Source organism: Dipodomys spectabilis, unplaced genomic scaffold, assembly GCF_019054845.1.
Source record: "Dipodomys spectabilis isolate Male_0828 unplaced genomic scaffold, ASM1905484v1 ptg000652l, whole genome shotgun sequence".
In the NCBI taxonomy this organism is placed as follows: Eukaryota; Metazoa; Chordata; class Mammalia; order Rodentia; family Heteromyidae; genus Dipodomys; species Dipodomys spectabilis.
The window spans coordinates 156,353-179,777 of record NW_024871329.1 but is presented as its reverse complement, the minus strand read 5'-3'; the positions used below and the strand labels follow the sequence as shown (position 1 = coordinate 179,777).

The following is a 23,425-nucleotide window of genomic DNA, read 5'->3' as shown; positions in this document are numbered from 1 at the left end:
GGCTGACGCCGAGGGCTGCATGTCAATCACGAAGAAGGATGTGGGGCCCTGTGGAGCGAGTGAAGGGCTGCCGCCACAGAACCTTCTGGGAAAGGGACACGTTAGGGAAACCAGCACATCGCCGGCCATCAGGAGGAGCACCCAGCCCGGCCGTGAGAACCAAGTGCACCTGCTCCAATGGCCCAGGCCACGAAGAAAACAAGGCCCTTGCGTGCTGGCAGGGATGCCAGCAGCCGGACTCTCGGAGCCTGCTGGACAACCGCAAGACGGCCTGGCCATCAGGAGGCCGCGTGGCAGTGTCTGTGAAGCTCAGCACGCAGCGGCGTAGACCCAGCCCCCATGCACGGGTATTTAGTCTAGAGAAATGAGAACTTATGACCGTGCCAAAACCCGTGCACAGTGCTGTTTGTGCAAGCTGGCATGCAACACCACAAGCCGGAGTCCAGCACTGAGTGTGGACCGTGGTGTGCCCAGCCACACAGAGTTCCTCTCTGAGCAGTGACAGCCTTGGCGGACACGGGCGCCATCTTGGCGGATTCCCGAGTGTCTGCTGAGCACAGAGCTGGCCGAGAAGGTGCAGTGAGACCACGCCACGCTGTGCCCGGCGGACGCCCGGCGGACGCCCGGCGGTGTACACAGCGCGGTAGTGTGGGTGCGGAGGGTGTGTGCGCAGGCCCTTTGGGGAGGTGGGTTCAGGTGGCCGTGGCGGTGCATTCAGGACTGTGTGCTGTCAGCTCTCAGCTGCGGCACAGTGGTGTGGGGAGCTGGGGTCCGGGCGCAGGTTCTGTGTCACCAGCCAGGACCGCGTGGCGCTCTCCCCGCGTTGGGGTTGCCTTCCTCTGGCTGTGTCCTGTGCGGGGGCTGTGTGCGCTCCACAGCTCTTGTGGCCGTGAGATCTGGACGCTGTTACCTCCCTCGCTCTGGGCGGGCCGGGGGCTGGGGGCCGGTGGCCGTGGACCGGGGCCAGGGACCCCGGGGATTCCAGTATTTCCCACCGACAGTGGAGCTTTCCGGGACTTCGTGTACTGCAGATCCCAGCCTGCAACGTGAAAGTTGGGTGTCCATCTCTTTCTGGAGCCTGGAGGGCTTTCTTTCTGTGCCGGGCCTCGGATGGCAGAGGTGCTGTCATTTTCACGTCTCTGGGGTCCTCTGTGTGACTGAGACCCTCATGTTCCCCACCCTCCATACAAACCCACTGAAAAGCTGCCCTCTAGAAGAATCAGCCTCCTCCTTGGAGTTCTCCTTCATCTTCACCTCCGGCAATCGGTTCTGGGCTTGACAACTTGTGTCTGGGGCGTCTGCTCCTCCGTCCTTCTGCCTCCTCCCTGGCCCGTCCGCCCCGGCTGCGGCGCACTGCTCTGTGTGGCTCAGGCGCAGGATGGGAACTCCCGGCCTCTCCCCTCCCGGCCCAGCAGGTCTTGGTAGCAGAGCAAAGTCATCCTGCACCGGCCGTGGCCCAGCACACAAAGGCTTGTCTGCGCGGCCTTGCCCTCCGCATGTGTTTGTGCTGTGCCGGCAGAACAGGGCCTTGTGTAAATACACCAGAATTAATGAGGACCCAGAAGCCAGCGCAAAACAGCAACAAGGAAGGGCCACCAACAAGGAAGGGCCGACGCCCGGAGTGCCCGGCTGAAAACACCTGGCCTGTATAAAAGCCCAGGAGCCCAAGCACCTCACACTCACTCACACTCACACTACTCACACCTCCCGCTCCTCCCAGCCCCGCCGCCATGGCCGCCTCCACCATGTCCGTCTGCTCCGACGCCTGCACCCACGCCTCCTGGCAGGTGGACGACTGCCCAGAGAGCTGCTGCGAGCCCTGCGGCGCCCCCAGCTGCTGCCAGCCCCGCGGCTGCGCCCCCGCCCCCTGCCTCACCTTCCTCTGCTCCCCAGCGGGCTGTGCGTCCAGCCCCTGCTGCCAGTCCGTCTGCGCCAGCTGCTGCACACCCTCCTGCTGCCAGCCGTCTAGCTGCCAGCCCTGCTGCTGCCCCTGCTCAGCCTGCCAGCCGTCCTGCTGCATGCCTGTCTGCTGTAAGCCCGTGTGCTGCAGGCCAGTGTGCTGTGAGCCTGTGTGCTGCACACCCGTGTGCTGCAGACCCATGTGCTGTGAGCCCGTGTGCTGCGGGGCTTCCTCCTGCTGCTGCCAGCCGTCCAGCTGCCAGCCCTGCTGCCGCCCCTGCCCGTCCTGCCCGCTGTCCTCCAGCGTGTCCCTGCTGTGCAGGCCCGTTTGCAGGCCCGCCTGCTGCGTGCCCACCTCCTCCTGCTGTGCCCCCTGCTGCCAGCCCGGCTGCTGCCGCCCGGCGGCCTCGTGCGTGTCCCTGCTGTGCCGCCCTGCCTGCTCCCGCCAGGCCTGCTGTGGCGGCTCCCCAGGCCAGTGCAGCTGTTGATGGGCACGGCCCGGGGACAGTGGGCCTTTCCCTATCATGAAGACATGCAGAGGTGCCCTAGCTGTCCACTGAGCTGACCTGATCATCCTCTCCCTCCTCCCTGTTCTCTCCTTCCTCCCCCCTCCTCTGCTCCACCTCACATCACCTTGACTGCCAACATTATCAATAAACTCACAGATCACCACATCTCCTGCTCTCCTTGTTGGGGTTTGAGCGGACGTCAGCTCGCAGGCCACGGCCTCTAGGAACAAAGGTGGGACTCAGGGCCACGTCTACTCCAAGGGGAGCTGCCCTGTGAGACCCCGCCACTCACAGTCACCCCTGGCCACTGAGCAGTGACCCAACGCGAGTGCTGCTGGCGGAGGCTGGGCCACCGCTGCCGGGTGCCTGGCCCGTCCTGCTGCGGTGTCCAGCAGAGGGGACATTCGTCCTGGCAGTGCCAACAGAACTGGGCAGGCCTCACAGAGCAAATGTCCCGGGACCCTGCCACACATCTGGGGAAGTAGCATGTCTGCACCTGCACCTTAATTAAAGCCCACACAGGGCTGGCGGCTCAGGCCAGTGCAGCTGTGTCAGCCGCCCGCACGCCGGGCCTCCCGCTGGGTGTGATGAACTCTTCAGTTCTCTAGAACGTTCTCCTGTGGACATCACCCCACCTCAGATGGGCTGGTCTCTCAGCGTCTGTGTGTTGCATCATTTGGCTTTATTATTTGTTCAGGTCCAGGGACTTGAATTCAGGGCCTGATCACTGTCCCCCCTGATTAACTGGTGATGAATTGCTAGAACTTTCCTGCCCAAGTTGGCTTTGAACCATGATCCTCAGATGTCAGCCTCCTGCATAGCTAGGATTACACGCAAGAGCCACTGGCTCCCAACTTGTGTCTTAGGTTATTTTAAAGGACCTTCCTTGTTTTTGTTTAATATGCTTAATTTGTTTTGTTTTTCTAATTCTGAGTGCATAGAAGATAATGGGCACTGCTGGATGACAAATCTGAGCTGGTTGGACATCAGTGGGAGCTGCTCGGTGACATGTCTGTGATTGGTGACACTTTCCCCATGTTTTCTTCTTTTCAGTAATTGGTGGATTTTAGTGGGACCTTCACATGGTGGCTCTTGTGTGTGTTGCAATCCTGTGGGGGTTACTTTGTTCGAGGGTGTTATAGGCTACTGGGATGCTTGCCCTGGTACAAGAGAGGTGAGAGGAGGGAGGGAAGGAGGGAAGGAGAAAGAAAGGAAGGAAGGGAAGGAAAGACAGAGAGAAAGCAGGAAGGCAGGCAGGCAGGCAGGCAGGCAGGAAGGAAGGAAGAAAGGAAGGATGGGTGGGTGAACAGGGCTGTCTTGGGAGGTGGCAGCACTATTTCTCATTCCCCCAGGAGTGGGTCCACCACCGTGCCACACTCGCCCACATTTGCTGCTGTCAGTTTTGGATTTTGGGCACTCGAATAGCTGTGTACTTGTGTCAAGTGGTTACTTAATGTGCACTTATCAAGTGATGGAGCATCTTTGCATGCACCTCTCAGCCACCTGTGTGTCTTCTGTGGCAAAGTGTTTATCCACCCTTGTTTATTTTTGGTTCAGGTTGTTTTCTTATCATTGAGTGTTAAAAGGTCTTTGTAATTATGGGTAGCAGCTTTACCACACGTGTCTCTTGCAAATATTTTCTCTGACATCTCTTTTCCTCCCTGTAGTTTCTTTCTTGATTTCAACTTAAAATCGCTCCAACCAAGAAACCAGTAGGTCCATGTTGTCCATTAGAGAAGTCTATGAAAATGTTCAAAGATGAAAAGAATGATGGTTCTACACAGCTCCTCCCACACGCGGGGTAGGGGTGATTCATCAATACACTGAAGTCCAAACCTAGGGCATTTCAGAAAACTATGCAGCAGGATAATGTGTTACAACAGGGCTGGCTTTCCCCAGGAATGCAAGGCTAGCTCAGTCCTGGAGAGTCAATCAATACAACAGGAAAAGGAAGGAATGTGGTAGTACCGATGGATACTCTGGGAATCTACACAACTCAACTCCAAGTCACCATTTGTGATTTGTTCTTTTTTTATTTTATTTTATTTTTTATTGTAAAGATACTATACAGAGGGTTACAGTTACATGAGTAAGGTAATGAGTACACTTCCTATTGAACATTGTTACCTCCTCCATTGTTTTCCCCCTACCATCCCTTCCCTCCCTCCCTTCCCCGAGGTTCTTTTTTTTTTTTTATTGTGAATAAGTGATTCCATAATTTCCCGAATTTCACAGTATTCTAGAATAATGATGTTCATTTAAAGTCACAAGTTCATTCTAACTTTCCTGGAGCAAACTGTCTATCACAGTCTATAACATAACGGTGTATACATGTTATGCACCATACATGTGATCAGCAGCATGGGGATATTTAGTAGTGGTTCAACCAGATGAGTGGAAGTTCTTTGTTTCTTAAGTCCTGTTAATTTTGTCACATCATCTAACATTTTGGATTTAGCATCCACTTATCAGGGAGACCATGTACCATTTGTCTCTTTGCTCTTGGCTTACCTCGCTCAACATGATTCCTTCTACCTCCATCCATTTCCCTGCAAATGCCATTATTTTGTCATTTCTAATTGCTGCATAATATTCCATTGTGTATAGATACCACAATTTTTGGATCCATTCATCTGTGGTGGGACATCTGGGTTGTTTCCATATCCTAGCTATTGTGAACAGTGCTGCAATAAATATAGAGGTGCATGTGTCCTTGTATATTGGTTCCTGTTGTTCAGGGTAGATGCCTAGACATGGTGTGACTGAGTCATAAGGGAGGTCAATATTTAGCTTTCTGAGGACCCTCCAGACTGCTTTCCAAAGTGGTTGTATAAGTGTACATTCCCACCAGCAGTGTAAAAGGTTCCTCTTTCTCCACATCCCCTCCAGCATTTGTCGTTGGCTGATTTGTGGATGTGGGACATTCTGACTGGGGTAAGGTGGTATCTTAGGGTTGTCTTTATTTGCATTTCCTTCACCACCAGGGATGATGCACATTTCCTCATGTGTTTCTTTGCCATTTTTATTTCTTCATTTGAGAAGTCCCTCTTTAGTTCCCTTGCCCATTTAGTAATTGGTTTGTTAGGTTTGGGAAGGATTAGTTTCTTGCGTTCCCTGTATATACAGGATGTTAACCCCTTGTCTGATATATTGCTGGTAAATATTTTTTCCCAATTAGTTGGTTGTCTTTCTAGCTTGGTTGCGATAGATATAGCTGTGCAGAAGCTTTTAATTTTAAGGTAATCCCATTTGTCGAGTCTCTCTCCAATTTGTTGTGACCCTGGGACTCTGTTCAGGAAGTTCCTTCTTGTGCCTATTAGTTCAAGTGTCTCTCCTACTCTGTCCTGCAGTAGTTTCAGAGATTCAGGTTTGATGTTAAGGTCTTTAATCCATTTTGAGTTGATGTTGGTGCATAGTGTTAGGCTGGGGTCCACTTTTAGTTTTCTGCATGTGGCCGCCTAGTTTTCCCAGCACCAGTGGTTGAAGAGGCTGTGTTTCTTCCATTGTATGTCTTTGGCTCCTTTGTGGAATATCAGCTGGCTGTAGGCCTGTAGATTTGTTTCTGGATCTTCTATTCTGTTCCATTGGTCTTCGGGTCTGTTTTTGTGCCAGTACCATGCTGTCTTTGTTTTTATAGCTCTGTCGTAGAGTTTGAAGTTAGGCATGGATATCCCTCCCATATTGTCTTTATCCCCTAGAATTGTTTTGGCTATTCTAGGTCTTTTGTTGTTCCATATGAATTTTTGGACTGTTTTCTGTATTTCAGTGATGTATGTCATTTGGATTTTAATAGGAATTACATTGAATTTGTATATTAATTTTGCAAGTATTACCATCTTTACTATATTAAGTCGGCCTATCCAAGAGCATGGGAGGTCTTTCCATTTCCTAGTGTCTTCTGAAATTTCTTTCTTTAACTTTTTATAGTTTTCATTAAATAGTTCCTTTATGTCTTTGGTTAGGTTAATTCCTAAATATTTTGTTTTTTGGGAGGTAATTGTAAATGGGGTTGCTCCCTTTATTTCCCTCTCTTCTTGTTCATTGTAGTGAACAGGAAGGCAACTGACTTTTGTGGTTTGATTTTGTATCCTGCTACTTTGGGGAAGTGATTTATGATTTCTAAGAGTTTGGGGATGGAGTTTTTTGGGATCGTGAAGGTATAGTATCATGTCGTCTGCAAAAAGGGATAGTTTAACTTCTTTCCCTATGCGGATCCCTTTAATGTCTTTTTCTTGCCTTATTGCCATGGCTAAGGGTTCCAGGACTATATTGAAGAGGAGTGGAGACAGTGGGCATCCTTGCCTTGTTCCTGATTTTAGGAGAATGGTTGTAGCTTTTCCCCATTAAGTATAATATTGGCTATTGGTCTGTTATAAATGGTTTTTATTGTTTTTAGAAATGTTCCTTCTATTCCTATTTTCTCCAGAGCTTTTAGCATGAATGAATGTTGAATTTTATCAAAGGCCTTTTCTGCATCTGTGGCAATAATCATGTGATTCTTGACTTTGGCTCTGTTGATGTGTTGGATTACATTTATTGACTTACGTATGTTCAACCATCCCTACATCTCTGGGATGAAACCTACCTGGTCATAGTTTATGTGTTTCTGGATTCTGTTAGCTAGAATCTTGTTAAGGATGTTTGCATCTGTGTTCATCAGGGAAATTGGCCTGTAATTCTCCTTTTTGGTTGGGTCTTTGCCTGGTGTGGGGATGAGTGTGATATTGGCTTCATAGAATGAGTTTGGGATAGCTCCCTCCTTCTCTGTTTCTCTGAAGAGCTTGAGGAGTATGGATGTTAGTTCTTCTTTAAAGGTCTTATAGAATTCTGCTGTGAATCCATCTGGTCCTGGGCTTTTTTTTTGTTGGAAGACTTTTGATAGCTTCCTGTATCTCGTTGTAGGATATTGGCTTATTTAATTGGTTTGCTTCTTCTTTGCTCAGTTTGGGCAACTTGTATTTCTCTAAAAATGCATCCATTTTTGCCAGGTTTTCTTCCTTTAGAGAGTATAACTTTTGAAAGTAGTCCGTGAGAATTGTTTGGATATGTTGGGTACGTGTTGTGATTTTTCCCGTGGCATCCCTAATCCTGTTAATATGGGTTTCCTCTCTTCTTTTTTTAATTAATCTTGCCAACGGACCATCAATTTTGTTTATTTTTTCAAAGAACCAGCTTTTTGTTTGGTTTATTTTGGCTATAATTTTCTGATTTTCTAATTGGTTAATCTCTGCTCTTAATTTGGTTATCTGGCTTCGTCTAGTAACTTTAGGTTCCATTTTTTCTTGTTTTTCTAGCTGTTTTAATTGCAACATGAGATTATTTACTTGGTCTGTCTCTATTCTCTTGAAGTGGACACTGAGGGCAATAAATTTGCCCCTCAGGACTGCTTTTGCTGTGTCCCACAAGTTTCTTTGTGAGGTGTTTTCATTTTCATTGAGTTGTAGGAAATGTTTTACTTCTTCTCTGATCTGTTCTGTTACCCAGGCATTGCTAAGGAGTGTGCTGTTCAATTTCCATGTATTAGAGAAATTTCTGGGGTATGCTTTGTTATGAGAGCTAGCTTGATTCCACTGTGGTCAGATAGGATACAGGGGATTATGTTGATCCCTTTGTATTTGCTTAAGTTCCTTGCAGGAACTATGATATGGTCTATTTTGGAGAAAGTTCCATGAGCTGCTGAGAAGAATGTGTACTGTGTTGTATTAGGGTGAAATACTCGGTAGATTTCAGTTAATTCCGCTTGAAGTATGGCCTCACTTAATTCGGTAGCTTCTTTGCCAATCCTCTGGTTGGTAGACCTGTCCTTAGGTGAGAGTGGTGTGTTAAAGTCTCCTAGTATTATCGTATTGGGATCTATTTTATTCTGTAAGTTTGAGAGCATTTGTTTAACATATCTGGGTGCACCGATATTTGGGGCATATAAGTTGATGATGGTAATATCCTCCTCTTGGATTGTTCCCTTTATTAATATGTAGTGTCCGTTCTTCTTTCTGTACTGATTTTAATGAAAAGTTTATTTTGTCAGATATCAGAATAGCTACACCTGTTTTCTTACTGTGGGCATTTGATTGGTAGATCTTTTTCCAACCCTTTACTCTGAATTTGTTTCTATGTTTGGCTGAAAGGTGGGTCTCCTGAGGGCAACAGATGGATGGGTCTTGTTTTCTGATCCAGTCTGCAGTTCTTTTCCTTTGGATTGACGAATTAAGCCCATTAATATTAAGAGAAAGTATAGAGAGATGCATTGTTGTCCCTGCCATTCCGTTTTCCTAAGTTTTTCTTCTTTCCTTTCCTCCTGTGCTTGCTCAGTTAGACTTTGAGTAATGCCTGTCTGGGGCAGATCCCAGTTCCTGGTTGCTTTCTTCAGGTTGTGTCCCCCCTCTTAGAATTATTTGTAATGCTGGCTTAATGTTTATGTATTCATTTAGTTTTTCTTTGCTATTAAAAATTTTCAGTTCTCCATCAAATGTGAATGCTAGCTTTGCCGGGTATATCAGTCTGGGTTGGCAGTTATCGGCTCTCAGGGCTCGTGTGGTGCTTTCCCAGGCCTTTCTTGCATTCAGTGTTTGTATGGAGAGATCTGCAGTGATTCTAATTTTTTTCCCGTTGTAGTATAGCTCCTTCTTCATTTTTGCTGCATGCAAGATTGTTTCCTTATTATTCAGATCTATCATTTTTACTATACTGTGTCTAGAAGTGTTTCTCCTGGGAACTTGCTTGTTGGGTGTTCTATATGCTTCTGTTATGTAGGTAAGATATTCTTTTTTGAGGTGGGGAAAAATTTCACCGACTATCTTGTTGAATAGGTGTTGCATTCCCTTGCTCTGAAATTCCTCACCTTCATCCACTCCAATTATTCGAAGGTTAAGTTTCTTGGCATTATCTGCTTGCTCTTGAGTTTCCTTTTGGCTTAATTTGAGTGATTTTTCCATATCTGTCACTTTTTGGTCCAGTTGGTGTATTCTGTCTTCTGTATCTGACACTCTACTTTCCATTTCATTCACTCTGTTGACCGTGGCTTCTATTGTGGTTTGCATGGAGGAAATGGATTCCTTTATGGATTCAATGTTGGTTCTCATAGTACTGATCTCACCTCTTAATGAGGTACGTATTACCTCTAATTTGGCATTTATCTCACTTCTTATTGAGGTCTGTGCAGCTTCTATTTTTGCATGCATCTCCTGCTTGATATCCTGAATGTCTTTTAATAGTTCATACTTGTGCTCTTTCAATTTCTGATCTATTTCTCACTTTATTTCTTGAGTCATTGCCTCCAGCAACCCTTGGATGTAGCTTTTGTCTTCCATTCCTGCTTTGCTCCCACTGGGGCTCTCCCCGGCGTGGCTGCTGGCTATTGAGGATAGCTTGCTATCCTGGGTGGCGATAAACCTTGTAATTTTTCTCTGTGATTTTCCCATGGGGGTTTAGGAGACTAATCTGCAATTTTGTTTTGGTGTGTCTGTCTTTGCTTGGTTGCTGATTCTGTATTGGTAGAGAGATTCTGTGCCTGATCTGGGCTCTGTTGGGGGCCTACCTCCAGTTGCTGGTCTGACCTAATTAGGATTCTTGGCTTTCTGCTGTAGATTGCTGGCAATTCACACCTTTGGAAGGGTTGAGTAGCCTAGACTGCTCGTGTTTGCTTCTACGGGTGCTCTTGGCAAGATCGGATGCTCTGTATGCACTCTCCCAGATGCTGGAGAATGCTATGGGCTTCTGATTTTTTTTGTTTCTTTGTTTTGGGCTGGTTGTGGGCTTGAACTCTAGGTTTGGGTGTTGTCCCTCAGCTCTCCAGCTCAAGGCTGGCACCCTACTATTTGAGCCACAGCACCACTTCTGACCCTTTTTGCTTATGTGATGCTGACGAGTCAGATCCAGGGCCTCGTGCATACAAGACTATCACTCTACTGCTGAGCCGCCTTATCAGCCTGAGCTCCTGCCTACTATTAGGTGCTGGCAGCCTGTGTTGCCCAATTCCCAGCCTAGGGTATATGGGTGGGGTTTTGGTGGGGTTTGGGCTTCTCTTGTCCTGGCCCTCCAGGTCTTTTGTTGTCGCAGGCGTGCTTCCCAGGGGGTGCAGTTCCCTGTTTTTCTCCCCTCTGCTTAGGCGTATGCTCAGCTTTTGACTTCAGTTGGGAGGAGTTGGTTGTGTTGTTCAGGCACCGGATCCCCAAGCCTGGTTCCAGCCCCCCGCCTGGAGCGCCGGTTGGGCCTGTGCTGCTGTGTATACCACCTAGGTTATGCAGCCTGAGGTACACGGTTCAAATTTCTTCTACTGTTGGTTGTCTTGACCCAGGGGTGCTGTTCCTAGCTTGGGCACTTAAGCTCCCTTCCAGGGGTGCTCTTGCTCTAGCCTGGCCAGCGGAGGATGTTCCACGGGCTGGTGGAGCTCTCGAACAGTTCCTAGTTTTAGTGGGTCCTATGGTCTGGGTGTTGGGGTAGGAAGTCTGGGTCAGGGTCTGGGGATTCTCTCCAGCTCTGGTCTCCCTTGAGGGATACACTGTCCCCTGTGGGGTACTCACCCTGGAGCTAGTTGTATCTGTGTGGTGTAGGTCGTCAGTTGCTGTTGCAATCCGAGTTCAGTTGGGGTGGTTGCGGGCGGGGCTGGGTGGTGGTGGCTCTGTGTAATTCTCTTCTGTCTCTGCCTCTGTCGAAGCTGTCAGGTCCACACTGTCCATGACCAGGCGGCTTCTGTGTGGGTGATCTGCAGGCAGCCCCCTGTGCCTCTGGGACCCCGGCAGTCCCCAATGTGTCGTCGCGGTGATTTGTTATTTATAAAGAAGGAACACATGGATCAGATTACTGTGTAACTTGGTACAAAGCATTTCACAAAGACTGGTGGCTGGTGGTGGCCCATGCCTCCCAGCTCCTTGGAAGGTGGAGATCAATGTTCAAGGACAGCCTTCCACAATGTGAGAATCCATCTGCATCAGCAGGCTGGGTGCAGCTGTGCAGGCCTGTGACACAGCTGTTTGAGAGGCTGTAGGTAGCAGTATGGCCATCCAAAGTCAGCCCTGGCCAAAACTCAAGACCCTCCCTGAAAAAAATAACCTAAAGCAAAAAGAGATGGACCATCTGCCAAAGAAGCAGAAAGAGGAAGAGGAGGAGGAGAGGAAACAGGGAGGAAGAGGAGGAGGAAGAGGAAGAGGAGAGGGCGGAAGACTCATGGCTGACATCACTCCAGGGGTCCAATTCAGAAGGCTGTCCGCTAAGGACAGGCCTGGAGCTGCAGGCCTCCCTGCCGTCCCACAGCCCACAAAGGGCTGCCAGAGAGACAAGACCAGGAAGGAAACAGAAAGCCACCTTCTGGAAGGCACAGTCAGTGTGTCTGGCAGGGGACCTGGTTGGCCTCAAGAATAGAGGGTAGAAGGATGGGAATTGAAAACAGCAAAAGCAGCCAGTCAGTGCTATTCCTGTGTTCTGTAGGAAGCAGTGGGGTTTGGTGTTTTAGTTTTTCTTCCAGCCCTGGGCCTTAAACTCTGGGCCTGAGCTCTGTCCCAGGGCTTCTTTGGCTCAAGGCTAGCACTCTACCACTTGAGCCACAGCGCCACTTGAATTGATTTCTGTGTATGTGGTACTGAAGAGTCAAATCCAGGGATTCATGGGTGAGAGGCCAGCACTCTACCACTAAGCCACATTTCCAGCCCTGATGGTTTAATGTTAAAACGTCTGATTTACACTACCATAAAATGTGACAATGTTGATATGAACCACGAAAACCCAGAAGGAAAGATGGACTGAGATATGAGGAATCAGGGGCTGGTGGGTGGCTAATTGATGCCACACCCAACAAGACCAGTCCTGACCTCCGGGGGCCTCTGTGGTGGGAGGGAGGGAAGAGAAGAAAGGTGAGCATTACACATCTCACGCCTCATACTTAACGGAAAAGCTAAAGACTGGCCACTGGCCTAAACACACAAGGGAGAAATGTTTGCTCTTTAGGGGAAAAACTGTGCTGCTTATTTGTGTGTGTGAGGGCAGTACTAGAGCTTGAACTCGGGGTCTGGGCACTCTCCCTGAGCTGTTTTTGCTCAAAGCTGGTTTCTACCACTTGAGCCACAGCTCTAGTGCTGGATTTTGGGGGTTCATTGGAGATAAGCGTCTCATGGACTTTCCTGCCAGGCTGGCTCTGAACTGTGATCCTCAGATCACAGCCTCCTGGGTAGGTAGGATTACAGGCATGAGCCACAGCAGGTCACATTCTATGGTCCTGCACTAAGACAGAATTCACACATGCCATAAAAGGAAAGAAAGGCTGACTAATCGACTTCATCAATATTAAACTCTTCTGTTTGCTAAAATACGGTCAAAATCACAAAAAGCCAGACCGAGCCCAGTAGAAAATGTGTGACAAACTGAACAAAGTAGCTGTATCCAAACCATGACTCCACACGCCCGTTCCAGTGGCTGACGCCGAGGGCTGCATGTCAATCACGAAGAAGGATGTGGGGCCCTGTGGAGCGAGTGAAGGGCTGCCGCCACAGAACCTTCTGGGAAAGGGACACGTTAGGGAAACCAGCACATCGCCGGCCATCAGGAGGAGCACCCAGCCCGGCCGTGAGAACCAAGTGCACCTGCTCCAATGGCCCAGGCCACGAAGAAAACAAGGCCCTTGCGTGCTGGCAGGGATGCCAGCAGCCGGACTCTCGGAGCCTGCTGGACAACCGCAAGACGGCCTGGCCATCAGGAGGCCGCGTGGCAGTGTCTGTGAAGCTCAGCACGCAGCGGCGTAGACCCAGCCCCCATGCACGGGTATTTAGTCTAGAGAAATGAGAACTTATGACCGTGCCAAAACCCGTGCACAGTGCTGTTTGTGCAAGCTGGCATGCAACACCACAAGCCGGAGTCCAGCACTGAGTGTGGACCGTGGTGTGCCCAGCCACACAGAGTTCCTCTCTGAGCAGTGACAGCCTTGGCGGACACGGGCGCCATCTTGGCGGATTCCCGAGTGTCTGCTGAGCACAGAGCTGGCCGAGAAGGTGCAGTGAGACCACGCCACGCTGTGCCCGGCGGACGCCCGGCGGACGCCCGGCGGTGTACACAGCGCGGTAGTGTGGGTGCGGAGGGTGTGTGCGCAGGCCCTTTGGGGAGGTGGGTTCAGGTGGCCGTGGCGGTGCATTCAGGACTGTGTGCTGTCAGCTCTCAGCTGCGGCACAGTGGTGTGGGGAGCTGGGGTCCGGGCGCAGGTTCTGTGTCACCAGCCAGGACCGCGTGGCGCTCTCCCCGCGTTGGGGTTGCCTTCCTCTGGCTGTGTCCTGTGCGGGGGCTGTGTGCGCTCCACAGCTCTTGTGGCCGTGAGATCTGGACGCTGTTACCTCCCTCGCTCTGGGCGGGCCGGGGGCTGGGGGGCCGGTGGCCGTGGACCGGGGCCAGGGACCCCGGGGATTCCAGTATTTCCCACCGACAGTGGAGCTTTCCGGGACTTCGTGTACTGCAGATCCCAGCCTGCAACGTGAAAGTTGGGTGTCCATCTCTTTCTGGAGCCTGGAGGGCTTTCTTTCTGTGCCGGGCCTCGGATGGCAGAGGTGCTGTCATTTTCACGTCTCTGGGGTCCTCTGTGTGACTGAGACCCTCATGCTCCCCACCCTCCATACAAACCCACTGAAAAGCTGCCCTCTAGAAGAATCAGCCTCCTCCTTGGAGTTCTCCTTCATCTTCACCTCCGGCAATCGGTTCTGGGCTTGACAACTTGTGTCTGGGGCGTCTGCTCCTCCGTCCTTCTGCCTCCTCCCTGGCCCGTCCGCCCCGGCTGCGGCGCACTGCTCTGTGTGGCTCAGGCGCAGGATGGGAACTCCCGGCCTCTCCCCTCCTGGCCCAGCAGGTCTTGGTAGCAGAGCAAAGTCATCCTGCACCGGCCGTGGCCCAGCACACAAAGGCTTGTCTGCGCGGCCTTGCCCTCCGCATGTGTTTGTGCTGTGCCGGCAGAACAGGGCCTTGTGTAAATACACCAGAATTAATGAGGACCCAGAAGCCAGCGCAAAACAGCAACAAGGAAGGGCCACCAACAAGGAAGGGCCGACGCCCGGAGTGCCCGGCTGAAAACACCTGGCCTGTATAAAAGCCCAGGAGCCCAAGCACCTCACACTCACTCACACTCACACTACTCACACCTCCCGCTCCTCCCAGCCCCGCCGCCATGGCCGCCTCCACCATGTCCGTCTGCTCCGACGCCTGCACCCACGCCTCCTGGCAGGTGGACGACTGCCCAGAGAGCTGCTGCGAGCCCTGCGGCGCCCCCAGCTGCTGCCAGCCCCGCGGCTGCGCCCCCGCCCCCTGCCTCACCTTCCTCTGCTCCCCAGCGGGCTGTGCGTCCAGCCCCTGCTGCCAGTCCGTCTGCGCCAGCTGCTGCACACCCTCCTGCTGCCAGCCGTCTAGCTGCCAGCCCTGCTGCTGCCCCTGCTCAGCCTGCCAGCCGTCCTGCTGCATGCCTGTCTGCTGTAAGCCCGTGTGCTGCAGGCCAGTGTGCTGTGAGCCTGTGTGCTGCACACCCGTGTGCTGCAGATCCATGTGCTGTGAGCCCGTGTGCTGCGGGGCTTCCTCCTGCTGCTGCCAGCCGTCCAGCTGCCAGCCCTGCTGCCGCCCCTGCCCGCCCTGCGCGCCGTCCTCCAGCATGTCCCTGCTGTGCAGGCCCGTGTGCAGGCCTGCCTGCTGCATGCCCACCTCCTCCTGCTGTGCCCCCTGCTGCCAGCCGGGCTGCTGCCGCCCGGCGGCCTCGTGCGTGTCCCTGCTGTGCCGCCCTGCCTGCTCCCGCCAGGCCTGCTGTGGCGGCTCCCTGGGCCAGTGTAGCTGTTGATGGATGCGGCCCGGGGCTTTGGGTTCAGATCCCTCCTCCAAGGCCCCCTTGATCTACTCCTGACCTGGATTAAGGGCCCTGTCCTTCACCCCTAGGGTGGCCCTCCCTTGTCCACTGTGCTGACTCTATCTCTCTGTCCTTCTCCCCTCCTGTGTCCCCTGCCTCTCCACTCCTCCACTCTGCAGTTCTTGCCCTGGCTTCCACCGGTCAGCCTCTCCTGTACTTCAATAAACTCACTGAGTTCATCCTCTGTCTGTCGTGCTGTGAATCTCGGGGTGAGAGCCAATGTCAGGCTGCTGCACACAGTGAGCAGTGAGTGATCTGACTTGGACTAGAGGCCGTGGGGGCAGGGCAGGGGGGCTCCCTGGGCAGGCTGGTCGGCAGGGGACCTGTGGGCAGACTGCAGAGGGCCTGGTGTGTGGGGTCTATCTGGTGTTTGAGTCTTCTGTTGGTTGAGGTGCTGCCACCCCAGCCCCCGCCCCGCCCGTGTGTCGCTTTTCCTGGCCTTTACTGGACGGATTTCCACCTCGGTCCCTTTTGGGTTCCAGGCATTCGCTTGTGCCAGCTTGTGCCAGCAGAAGTGCCTGCTCCTGGCAGGTAGGCCTGGTGGGCCCCCGACATGGAGGCTGAAGTCTCCCATGTCCCCAGAATGACCAGAAGTAAGGACAAGTGGTCATCTGCAAAGTGAACACTAAATGAAATTTTGTCACAGGAGGGTTTTGCCCTCTTCAGACACACCGGTGCATCACAGACGGACAAAGACTGGCTGTTTCCATGTTCACATACACTCTACCCTACCCTCGTATCGGATTTACCTCTACAGTGTAATCACTTTCCTCTCCCCCCTCCTCCTCATCCTCTCTTCCTCCTCCTCCTCCTCTTCTTTCTGCTCTTTCTTCCTGCATCCTAGGGGTGTGTGAACTCAGAACTTAGTACTGTACTCACTTAGCTTGCTTGCTCCAATTAGCACTCTACCGTGTAAATCATGCCTCCAGGCAGCCTTCTGCTGATTATTTTGGAGATGGACTCTCGCAGATTTTTCTGCCCAGGCTGGCTTCCATTCTCCAGAGCTCAGCTTCTGAGCAGCTGGGATTTCAGGCAGGAGCCATACTGGAGCCTGGCTTCACTTTCCTATCTTTTCTTCCGTGGTGACGGATGAAGCATGCACCGGATCTCAGCTGCAGTCAGTATAAGCCAGTGTCGATCAGCCTTTGAGAAGAACACAATTGGGAGGTCACACTCCCGGCAGGCAATTTCATCGCTTGTTCCCAGAACATTCCATCTAGCAAAACTGACCTCCATAAGTTCTAATTCCCGGTTCCGACCCCAGCTCCTCCTGGGCTTACCGCACTTGCATAATGTCTTTAGGATCCACTCCTGACGTAGCAGACCAGAACGACCTTTCAAAGGCTGAGTGCTATTCCAGGGCAGGAACACCGGCTCACCGCTTGCTGGTGGGCACAGGTGGGCCTCTGCCCTGGGTGAGTGGCGCCGTGGGTACCAACCCCTGGGCCGCTCCAGCCGCGTCTCCCGCGCTCCGTTGCCGAGGAGCCCCAGGCTCACGCATCCTCCCCGGCAGTGTGCCAGGGTCTGGGGTCTCGGCCGTGCAGGCCCTGGCCCCCGCCTGGCCCCCGCCGAGGGCTGGGGTGCCTTGGGTTGTGCCCCTGCCCGAGGGAGGGAGGTCGGGCCGGGTCCTCCCGGGGCTGCCCAGCACCGCCTCCGCCCGGTCCCCGGCCCCTCCACACACCCACCCAGCAGCCCCGGCTCTCCAGGCCCCGGCCCGCCTCGCCTCAGTCCCCCCGGCTCTCGCCTCAGTCCCCCGGCTCTCGCCTCAGTCCCCCCGGCTCTCCAGGCCCCCCACGCCTCAGTCCCCCCGGCTCTCCAGGCCCCCCTCGCCTAAGTCCCCCCGGCTCTCCAGGCCCCCCTCGCCTCAGTCCCCCCCCCCCCGGCTCTCCAGGCCCCCCTCGCCTCAGTCCCCCCCTCTCCAGGCCCCCCTCGCCTCAGTCCCCCCGCCTTGCCCTCCCTCCCCCACGCCCGCCCTTCCTCCTGCTATTTCTGTCCCCTTATTAGTTCCGCCCCATCCTTACTCCTACCCCCTCCCCGGCATCAGCCCCCACTCCCGTCAGTCCCATCCCTGCTTCTACGTCCTGCAGCGCGCCCTCATTAGCCCCCCCGGCCCAGCCGCGTTCTCGTTCCCCCCTTCTTCCCCATTGGCCATGCCGGCCTCGCCCATTCAGCCCACCTTCCCTTCCCATTGGCCAGACCTGTCTCCCATTGGCCTCATCCTCCTCTCCCACTGGCCAGGCCTTCCTCTGTCATTGGCTTCGCCCTCCTCTCCCATTGTCCAGGCCCACCCCTTCCATTGGCCAGGCCCGCCTCTCCCGTTGGCCCCACCCTCCTCTCCCACTGGCCAGGCCCGCCTTTCCCACTGGCCAGCCCTCCCGTTGGCCCGCCCTTCCATTGGCCAGGCCCGCCTCTCCCGTTGGCCCCACCCTCCTCTCCCACTGGCCAGGCCCGCCCCTCCCGTTGGCCCGCCCTTCCGGCCCCGCCCCTCACGCCTGCTCTCTGCAGAAGAACGAGTACCTGCTGTCCGTGGTGGCGGAGGAGCGGGACGCGCTGCTGCTCGGGCTGCGGTTCTCATCCACCCAGCTGCACTTCCTGTTCCTCAGCGAGGACGCGGCCGGCGCCTGGCAGACCCGCGTGTCCTTCCGCAGTCCCGGCCTCGCGGACAGCCGCTGGCACACCCTGGTCCTGGCCGTGTCCCAGGGGTCCTTCTCCCTCTCCACGGACTGCGGCCTCCCGGTGGACGTGTAGGTACTGGGGCGCGGGACCCGCCCTCCCCGCCTGCCCTCCTCATCCTCCCCGCCCTCCCCGCCCGTCCTCCCCGCCCTCTCCGACCTCCCCACCCGTCCTCCCTGCCCTCCTCATCCTCCCCGCCCTCCCTGCCCGCCCTCCCCGACCTCCCCGCCAGCCCTCCCCGCCTGCCCTCCTCATCCTCCCCGCCCTCCCCGCCCGTCCTCCCCACCCTCTCCGACCTCCCCACCCGTCCTCCCTGCCCTCCTCGTCTTCCCCACCCTCCTCATCCTCCCTCCTCGTCCTCCCCGCCCTCTCCGACCTCCCCGCCCGTCCTCCCTGCCCTCCTCATCCTCTCCGACCTCCCCGCCAGCCCTCCCCGCCTGCCCTCCTCATCCTCCCCGCCCTCCCTGCCCGCCCTCCCCGCCCTCCCCGCCAGCCCTCCCCGCCCTCCCCGCCCTCCCCGCCAGCCCTCCCCGCCCTCTCCGACCTCCCCGCCCGTCCTCCCCACCCTCCCTGCCCTGGTCTGCCCTCACCTGTCCTCCCCTGCCTCCCCAGCCCACCCTCAGCTGTGCGTGCCCTGGGGCCCCAGATGGCCCAGGCTGTGGCGGGGCCTTAGAAGTTGCCCTGGAGGAGTCAGCTGAGGTCCCTTGGGGAGGACAGGCACCACCCTGGGTGGGGACAGGACGGGACAGGCCTGGGAGAAGGGGCGGGCCCTGCAGAGAAGGGCCCGGTGTCCTGGAGGAGCAGGCCCAGGCCGAGTGTTCAGTGCACTGCATGGGGCAGGCTGGCACTCCCCTACCCTACTCCTCCCTCCCCAGTGTCACCCCTCCCTCCCCAGTGTCACCCTGCCCTCCCTCCCCAGTGTCACCCTGTCCTCCCTCCCCAGTGTCACCTCTCCCTCCCCAGTGTCACCTCTCCCTCCCCAGTGTCACCCTGCCCTCCCTCCCCAGTGTCACCCCTCCCTCCCCAGTGTCACCCCTCCCTCCCAGTGTCACCTCTGCAGAGACCGCAGTGTCAGGCCAGTGAGGCCAGCTGGAGCAGCTGTCCAGCTGCACCTCTGCAGGCCACACAGAGCTGGTGAAGCACCCCCGCGTGCCTGGCAGGCCCATGAGGGCCGGGCCTGGCCTGGTGGCTGCCTCTGCAGGCCACACAGAGCTGGTGATGTGAAAAGCCCCAGGGGCCCTGTGCACACCAGGACCTCGGGCCTGCGTTTGCTCCTGGGCCTGGCCTTTGCCTCGTTGGTATGGTCTGCCCTAAGCCAGCTGGCCTGGCCTCGGTGAGTCCTGCAGTCCAGCCCGCTGACCACTATGATGACTCTGTTTGTAGTGAAGCTGCCATTATCCGAAGCCATTACTCGCAGAGGTGCCTGCTTCCTGTTTTGTAACCAAGAAGCCTACTTGGCAACAAAGGGACCCTTGGTCTTTATGCAAGCTGAGCTCTGTTCGGTTTGGATGGTACTGGGGTTTGAACTCGAGGCCTTCTGCTGGTTGTGCGGCTGGAGCCACACCCACGGCCCTGTCCACTCTATTTTTCAGATGGGTGTTTTGCCCATGGCCAGTCAGGACCTTGATCTTCCTGCCTGTGCCACCCACAGCCAGGCCTACAGACACACACCGCACACCTGGACCTCGTGCGTCTCTATCACAGCGGCTCTCCCGCCTCCCCCCCAAAATTCATGAGGTGCCCTAAAGTTCAAGCACCAAGAGAAGGGGAGCCCCACTGCTGGCTGCTCTGGGCGGGCAGAACCCCAAGAGAAAGCTGCAGGCCAGAAGGGCTCTGAGCCAGCACAGAAGCCGGTGTGACTGGGCTGCGTGGTCACCGGACTCCTGGGCATGTCCCAGCACAGGTGACGAGGGGCCGTGGCACCGACACCTGCAGATCATCCACCTGACCTGCAACAGAATGACCAGGAAGTGTCTCTCGGGTTTTCAAAATGGACACCTAGAGTGAGTGGAGGAAGTGCAGCCTCCAGCAGGAAGTGCGCAGCCTCCAGCAGGAAGAGGGGCTGGCAGTGGGGAGGAAGTGCAGCCTCCAGCAGGAAGTGCACAGCCTCCAGCAGGAAGTGTGCAGCTTCCTGGAGGAAGAGCAGGCTGGCAGTGTAGAGGAAGCGGGCAGCCTCCAGGAGGAAGTGTGCAGCTTCCTGTAGGAAGTACGCAGACTCCTGGAGGAAGAGCGGGCTGGCGGCTGTGGAGGAAGTGTGCAGCTTCCTGGAGGAAGTGCACAGCCTCCTGGAGGAAGAGGGGCTGGCGGCTGTGGAGGAAGTGGGCAGCTTCCTGGAGGAAGAGGAGCTGGCAGTGTGGAGGAAGAGCAGCCTCCTGGAGGAAGAGCGGGCTGGCCGCTGTGGACTGAGCTGGGAGCCCCTGGCCCAGGCCGGTCAGGGCAGCTGTCTCACGCTCAGCCATTCGGCGAGGGCCGTGCTGTGTCCCATGGGATTAAGCTTTGTGGACAGCGGGACGGAGCGGGCCTCCATGGCAGCTGCAGTCTGACGGCCAGGGGGGCGGGGGGGGGGTGCTTGAGGAGAGGGTAGCACTGTGAGCAGGACGGGGTCAGGGCACCCCAGAGCTCCTCCTGGGGCCTCTGGCTGCAGCGTCCCTTGGCCGTGGTGTCCCGTGACCGGCCTCACCCGCAGCTCTCCAGACTTCAGCCACGCTCACATCCACACCAGCGCTTCCCATCGCCCTGGGGGCTCCAGGGCTCCTTTCTCCTGCTCCAGTCACTGCACACAGTGCTCAGTGGAGGCCGGGAGGGGGGCGGGGAGGAAGAGCCACTAAGCATCTCTTTGCCAAGTGAAGACTCCTGTCCTGGGGGAAAGTGTCCCCACGTCATGCCCTTCCTGCATCACCCCTCCCCCACATCCCCCCTCCCCACGTCACGAGCCCCGGTACCTGTGAACCCGATCTTACTTGGGAGCAGGTGTTGAACTGAGTCAGGATGATATTTACAGAGCAGGGCAGCTCCTCCTGGGGAGCTGAGGCCCAGAGGAGGCTGGAGGAGGAGGCTGGGAGAGGGTGCGGCCCGAGCTCTCCCAGCGGCCCGGGCCTCAGACAGACTGCTGCCTGCGGTGTAAGTGACGGGCCTGAGCCTGTCGCGGTGGCCGGGCGTGAGCACGGTGCTCACACAGACCGCTGCCTGCGGTGTAAGTGCCGGGCCTGAGCCTGTCGCGGTGGCCGGGCGTGAGCACCGTGCTCGCCGGGCTTTTGTAATCACAGCAGGGCGCAGCCTTGCTCCTGTAACTCAACTGTCCACTGCTGTTTTCAGAGTGGCCGACGTGTCCTTCCCTGACACACTCTCCGTGGGAGGAGCCCGGTTCTTCATCGGCAGCAGGAGGAGAACCAAAGGCTTGTTCACAGTACGTGCGGCTCCCCCCACCCCCGGGGCTCCGGGCTGCTGCCCCTGACACGCAAACATTGTCCTTCCCAGACGGCAGAGGTCACAAGGGTCACAAGGTCACAAAGGAACAGATGGATGGCGAATGCATGGTGGGTGGCAGGGCGGAACCACTGGCTGGGCGCTGAGTGGATGGATGGATGGAGGACGGAGGAATGGCTAGAGGGGTAGATGCACAGGAGGACTGGCAGTGGAGTCTGGTCACTAGCTCATTCACATGGAAAGTCCATGCGTGGAACTGAGTGCAGTGTTGGGCTGTGGCACCTGTGGTCTTCCCGACGAGTGACCCGCAGGCTCCTTAGCTCTGAAGAAGTTTGGACTCCTATGTCCCCACGGCCCTGAGTCCAGCCCCACCCCAACTGCGGGTCTGACCACTGTGTCCCCACAGCCCCAGGTCCAGCCCCACCCCATCCGCGGGTCTGACCACTGTGTCCCCACAGCCCCAGGTCCACCCCCACCCCATCCGCGGGTCTGACCACTGTGTCCCCACAGCCCCGGGTCCAGCCCCACCCCATCCGCGGGTCTGACCACTGTGTCCCCACAGCCCCGGGTCCACCCCCACCCCATCCGCGGGTCTGACCACTGTGTCCCCACGGCCCCGGGTCCAGCCCCACCCCATCCGCGGGTCTGACCACTGTGTCCCCACGGCCCCGGGTCCAGCCCCACCCCATCCGCGGGTCTGACCACTGTGTCCCCACGGCCCCGTGTCCACCCCCACCCCATCCGCGGGTCTGACCACTGTGTCCCAACGGCCCCAGGTCCACCCCCACCCCAGCTGCGAGTCTGAGCCGTGGGCCCTGTGTCCCCACAGCCCCGGGTCCAGCTCCACCCCAGCTGCGGGTCTGAGCACTGCCCTCTCTCTGCAGGGCCTGATGAGGCAGCTGGTGCTTCTGCCCGGCTCGGATGCCACCCCCAGCCTGTGCCCCAGCAGCAACGCCCATCTGGCCCAGCTGTCCATCCCTCCCGCACTGCAGGGCTTCCCAGGAGAGCCAGACAACAACGAAGTGCTGAAATATCCCTATGGTTAGTAGTTGAGGCCATAGTGCCCCACCCCAGGGGGTCTGCTGAGATCTAGGACTCTATGGACTGTCCATGGCTCTGTGGAGGACTGTCCATGGCTCTGTGGACTGTCCATGGCTCTGTGGAGGACTGTCCATGGCTCTGTGGAGGACTGTCCATGGCTCTGAGGACTGTCCATGGCTCTGAGGACTGTCCATGGCTCTGAGGACTGTCCATGGCTCTGTGGACTGTCCATGGCTCTGTGGAGGACTGTCCATGGCTCTGTGGGACTGTCCATGGCTTTGTGGAGGACTGTCCAAGGCTCTGTGGACTGTCCATGGCTTTGTGGAGGACTGTCCGTGGTTCTGTGAAGGACTGTCCATGGCTCTGTGGATTGTCCATGGCTCTGTGAAGGACTGTCCATGGCTCTGTGAAGGACTGTCCATGGTTCTGTGGAGGACTGTCCATGGTTCTGTGGAGGACTGTCCATGGCTCTGTGGAGGACTATCCCCGGTCTCTTTGGAGGACTGTCCATGGCTCTGTGGAGGACTGTCCATGGCTTTGTGGACTGTCCATGGCTTTGTGGACTGTCCATGGCTCTGTGGACTGTCCATGGCTTTGTGGACTGTCCATGGCTCTGTGGACTGTCCATGGCTCTGTGGAGGACTGTCCCCGGTCTTCGTGGAGGACTGTCCCCAGTCTCTGTGGAGAACTGTCCATGGCTCTGTAGAGGACTGTCCATGGCTCTGTGGACTGTCCATGGCTCTGTGGAGGACTGTCCCCGGTCTCTGTGGAGGACTGTCCATGGCTCTGAGGACTGTCCATGGCTCTGTGGACTGTCCATGGCTCTGTGGAGGACTGTCCATGGCTCTGTGGAGGACTGTCCATGGCTCTGTGGAGGACTTCCCCTAAGACGGCAGGCCTCTTGACCTCTGCCTTGTCTCCTGGCTGGCCAGTGCCCAGGGCCCTGGGATGCAGAATGTGCTGTCAAGTCAGCCAAAGCCACCTCCTCTTCCCTCTGAAGGCCCTGCCTGGCTGGGCCCTG

The 23,425-nt window shown here is 55.9% G+C and overlaps 3 protein-coding genes across 3 annotated transcripts in view; all 3 read left to right on the top strand.

Moving 5' to 3' along the window:
• Tspear (thrombospondin type laminin G domain and EAR repeats) overlaps positions 1-23,425 on the top strand; it is a 114,992-nt gene that overhangs the window by 74,630 nt on the left and 16,937 nt on the right. Inside the window, exons 3-5 of the mRNA XM_042671712.1 lie at positions 17,770-18,008; positions 21,253-21,343; positions 22,248-22,404. Coding sequence (XP_042527646.1) covers positions 17,770-18,008; positions 21,253-21,343; positions 22,248-22,404 — 487 coding nt within the window. The remainder of the gene's footprint in view (positions 1-17,769; positions 18,009-21,252; positions 21,344-22,247; positions 22,405-23,425) is intronic.
• Positions 1,731-2,387, top strand: LOC122101304 (keratin-associated protein 10-3-like). Its single transcript, XM_042671660.1, has one exon. It carries the CDS (start codon positions 1,731-1,733, stop codon positions 2,385-2,387), a length of 657 nt encoding a protein of 218 aa, XP_042527594.1.
• LOC122101305 (keratin-associated protein 10-3-like) lies at positions 14,542-15,198 on the top strand. The gene has a single exon (XM_042671662.1). The coding sequence runs from the start codon at positions 14,542-14,544 to the stop codon at positions 15,196-15,198; it is 657 nt and encodes a 218-aa protein (XP_042527596.1).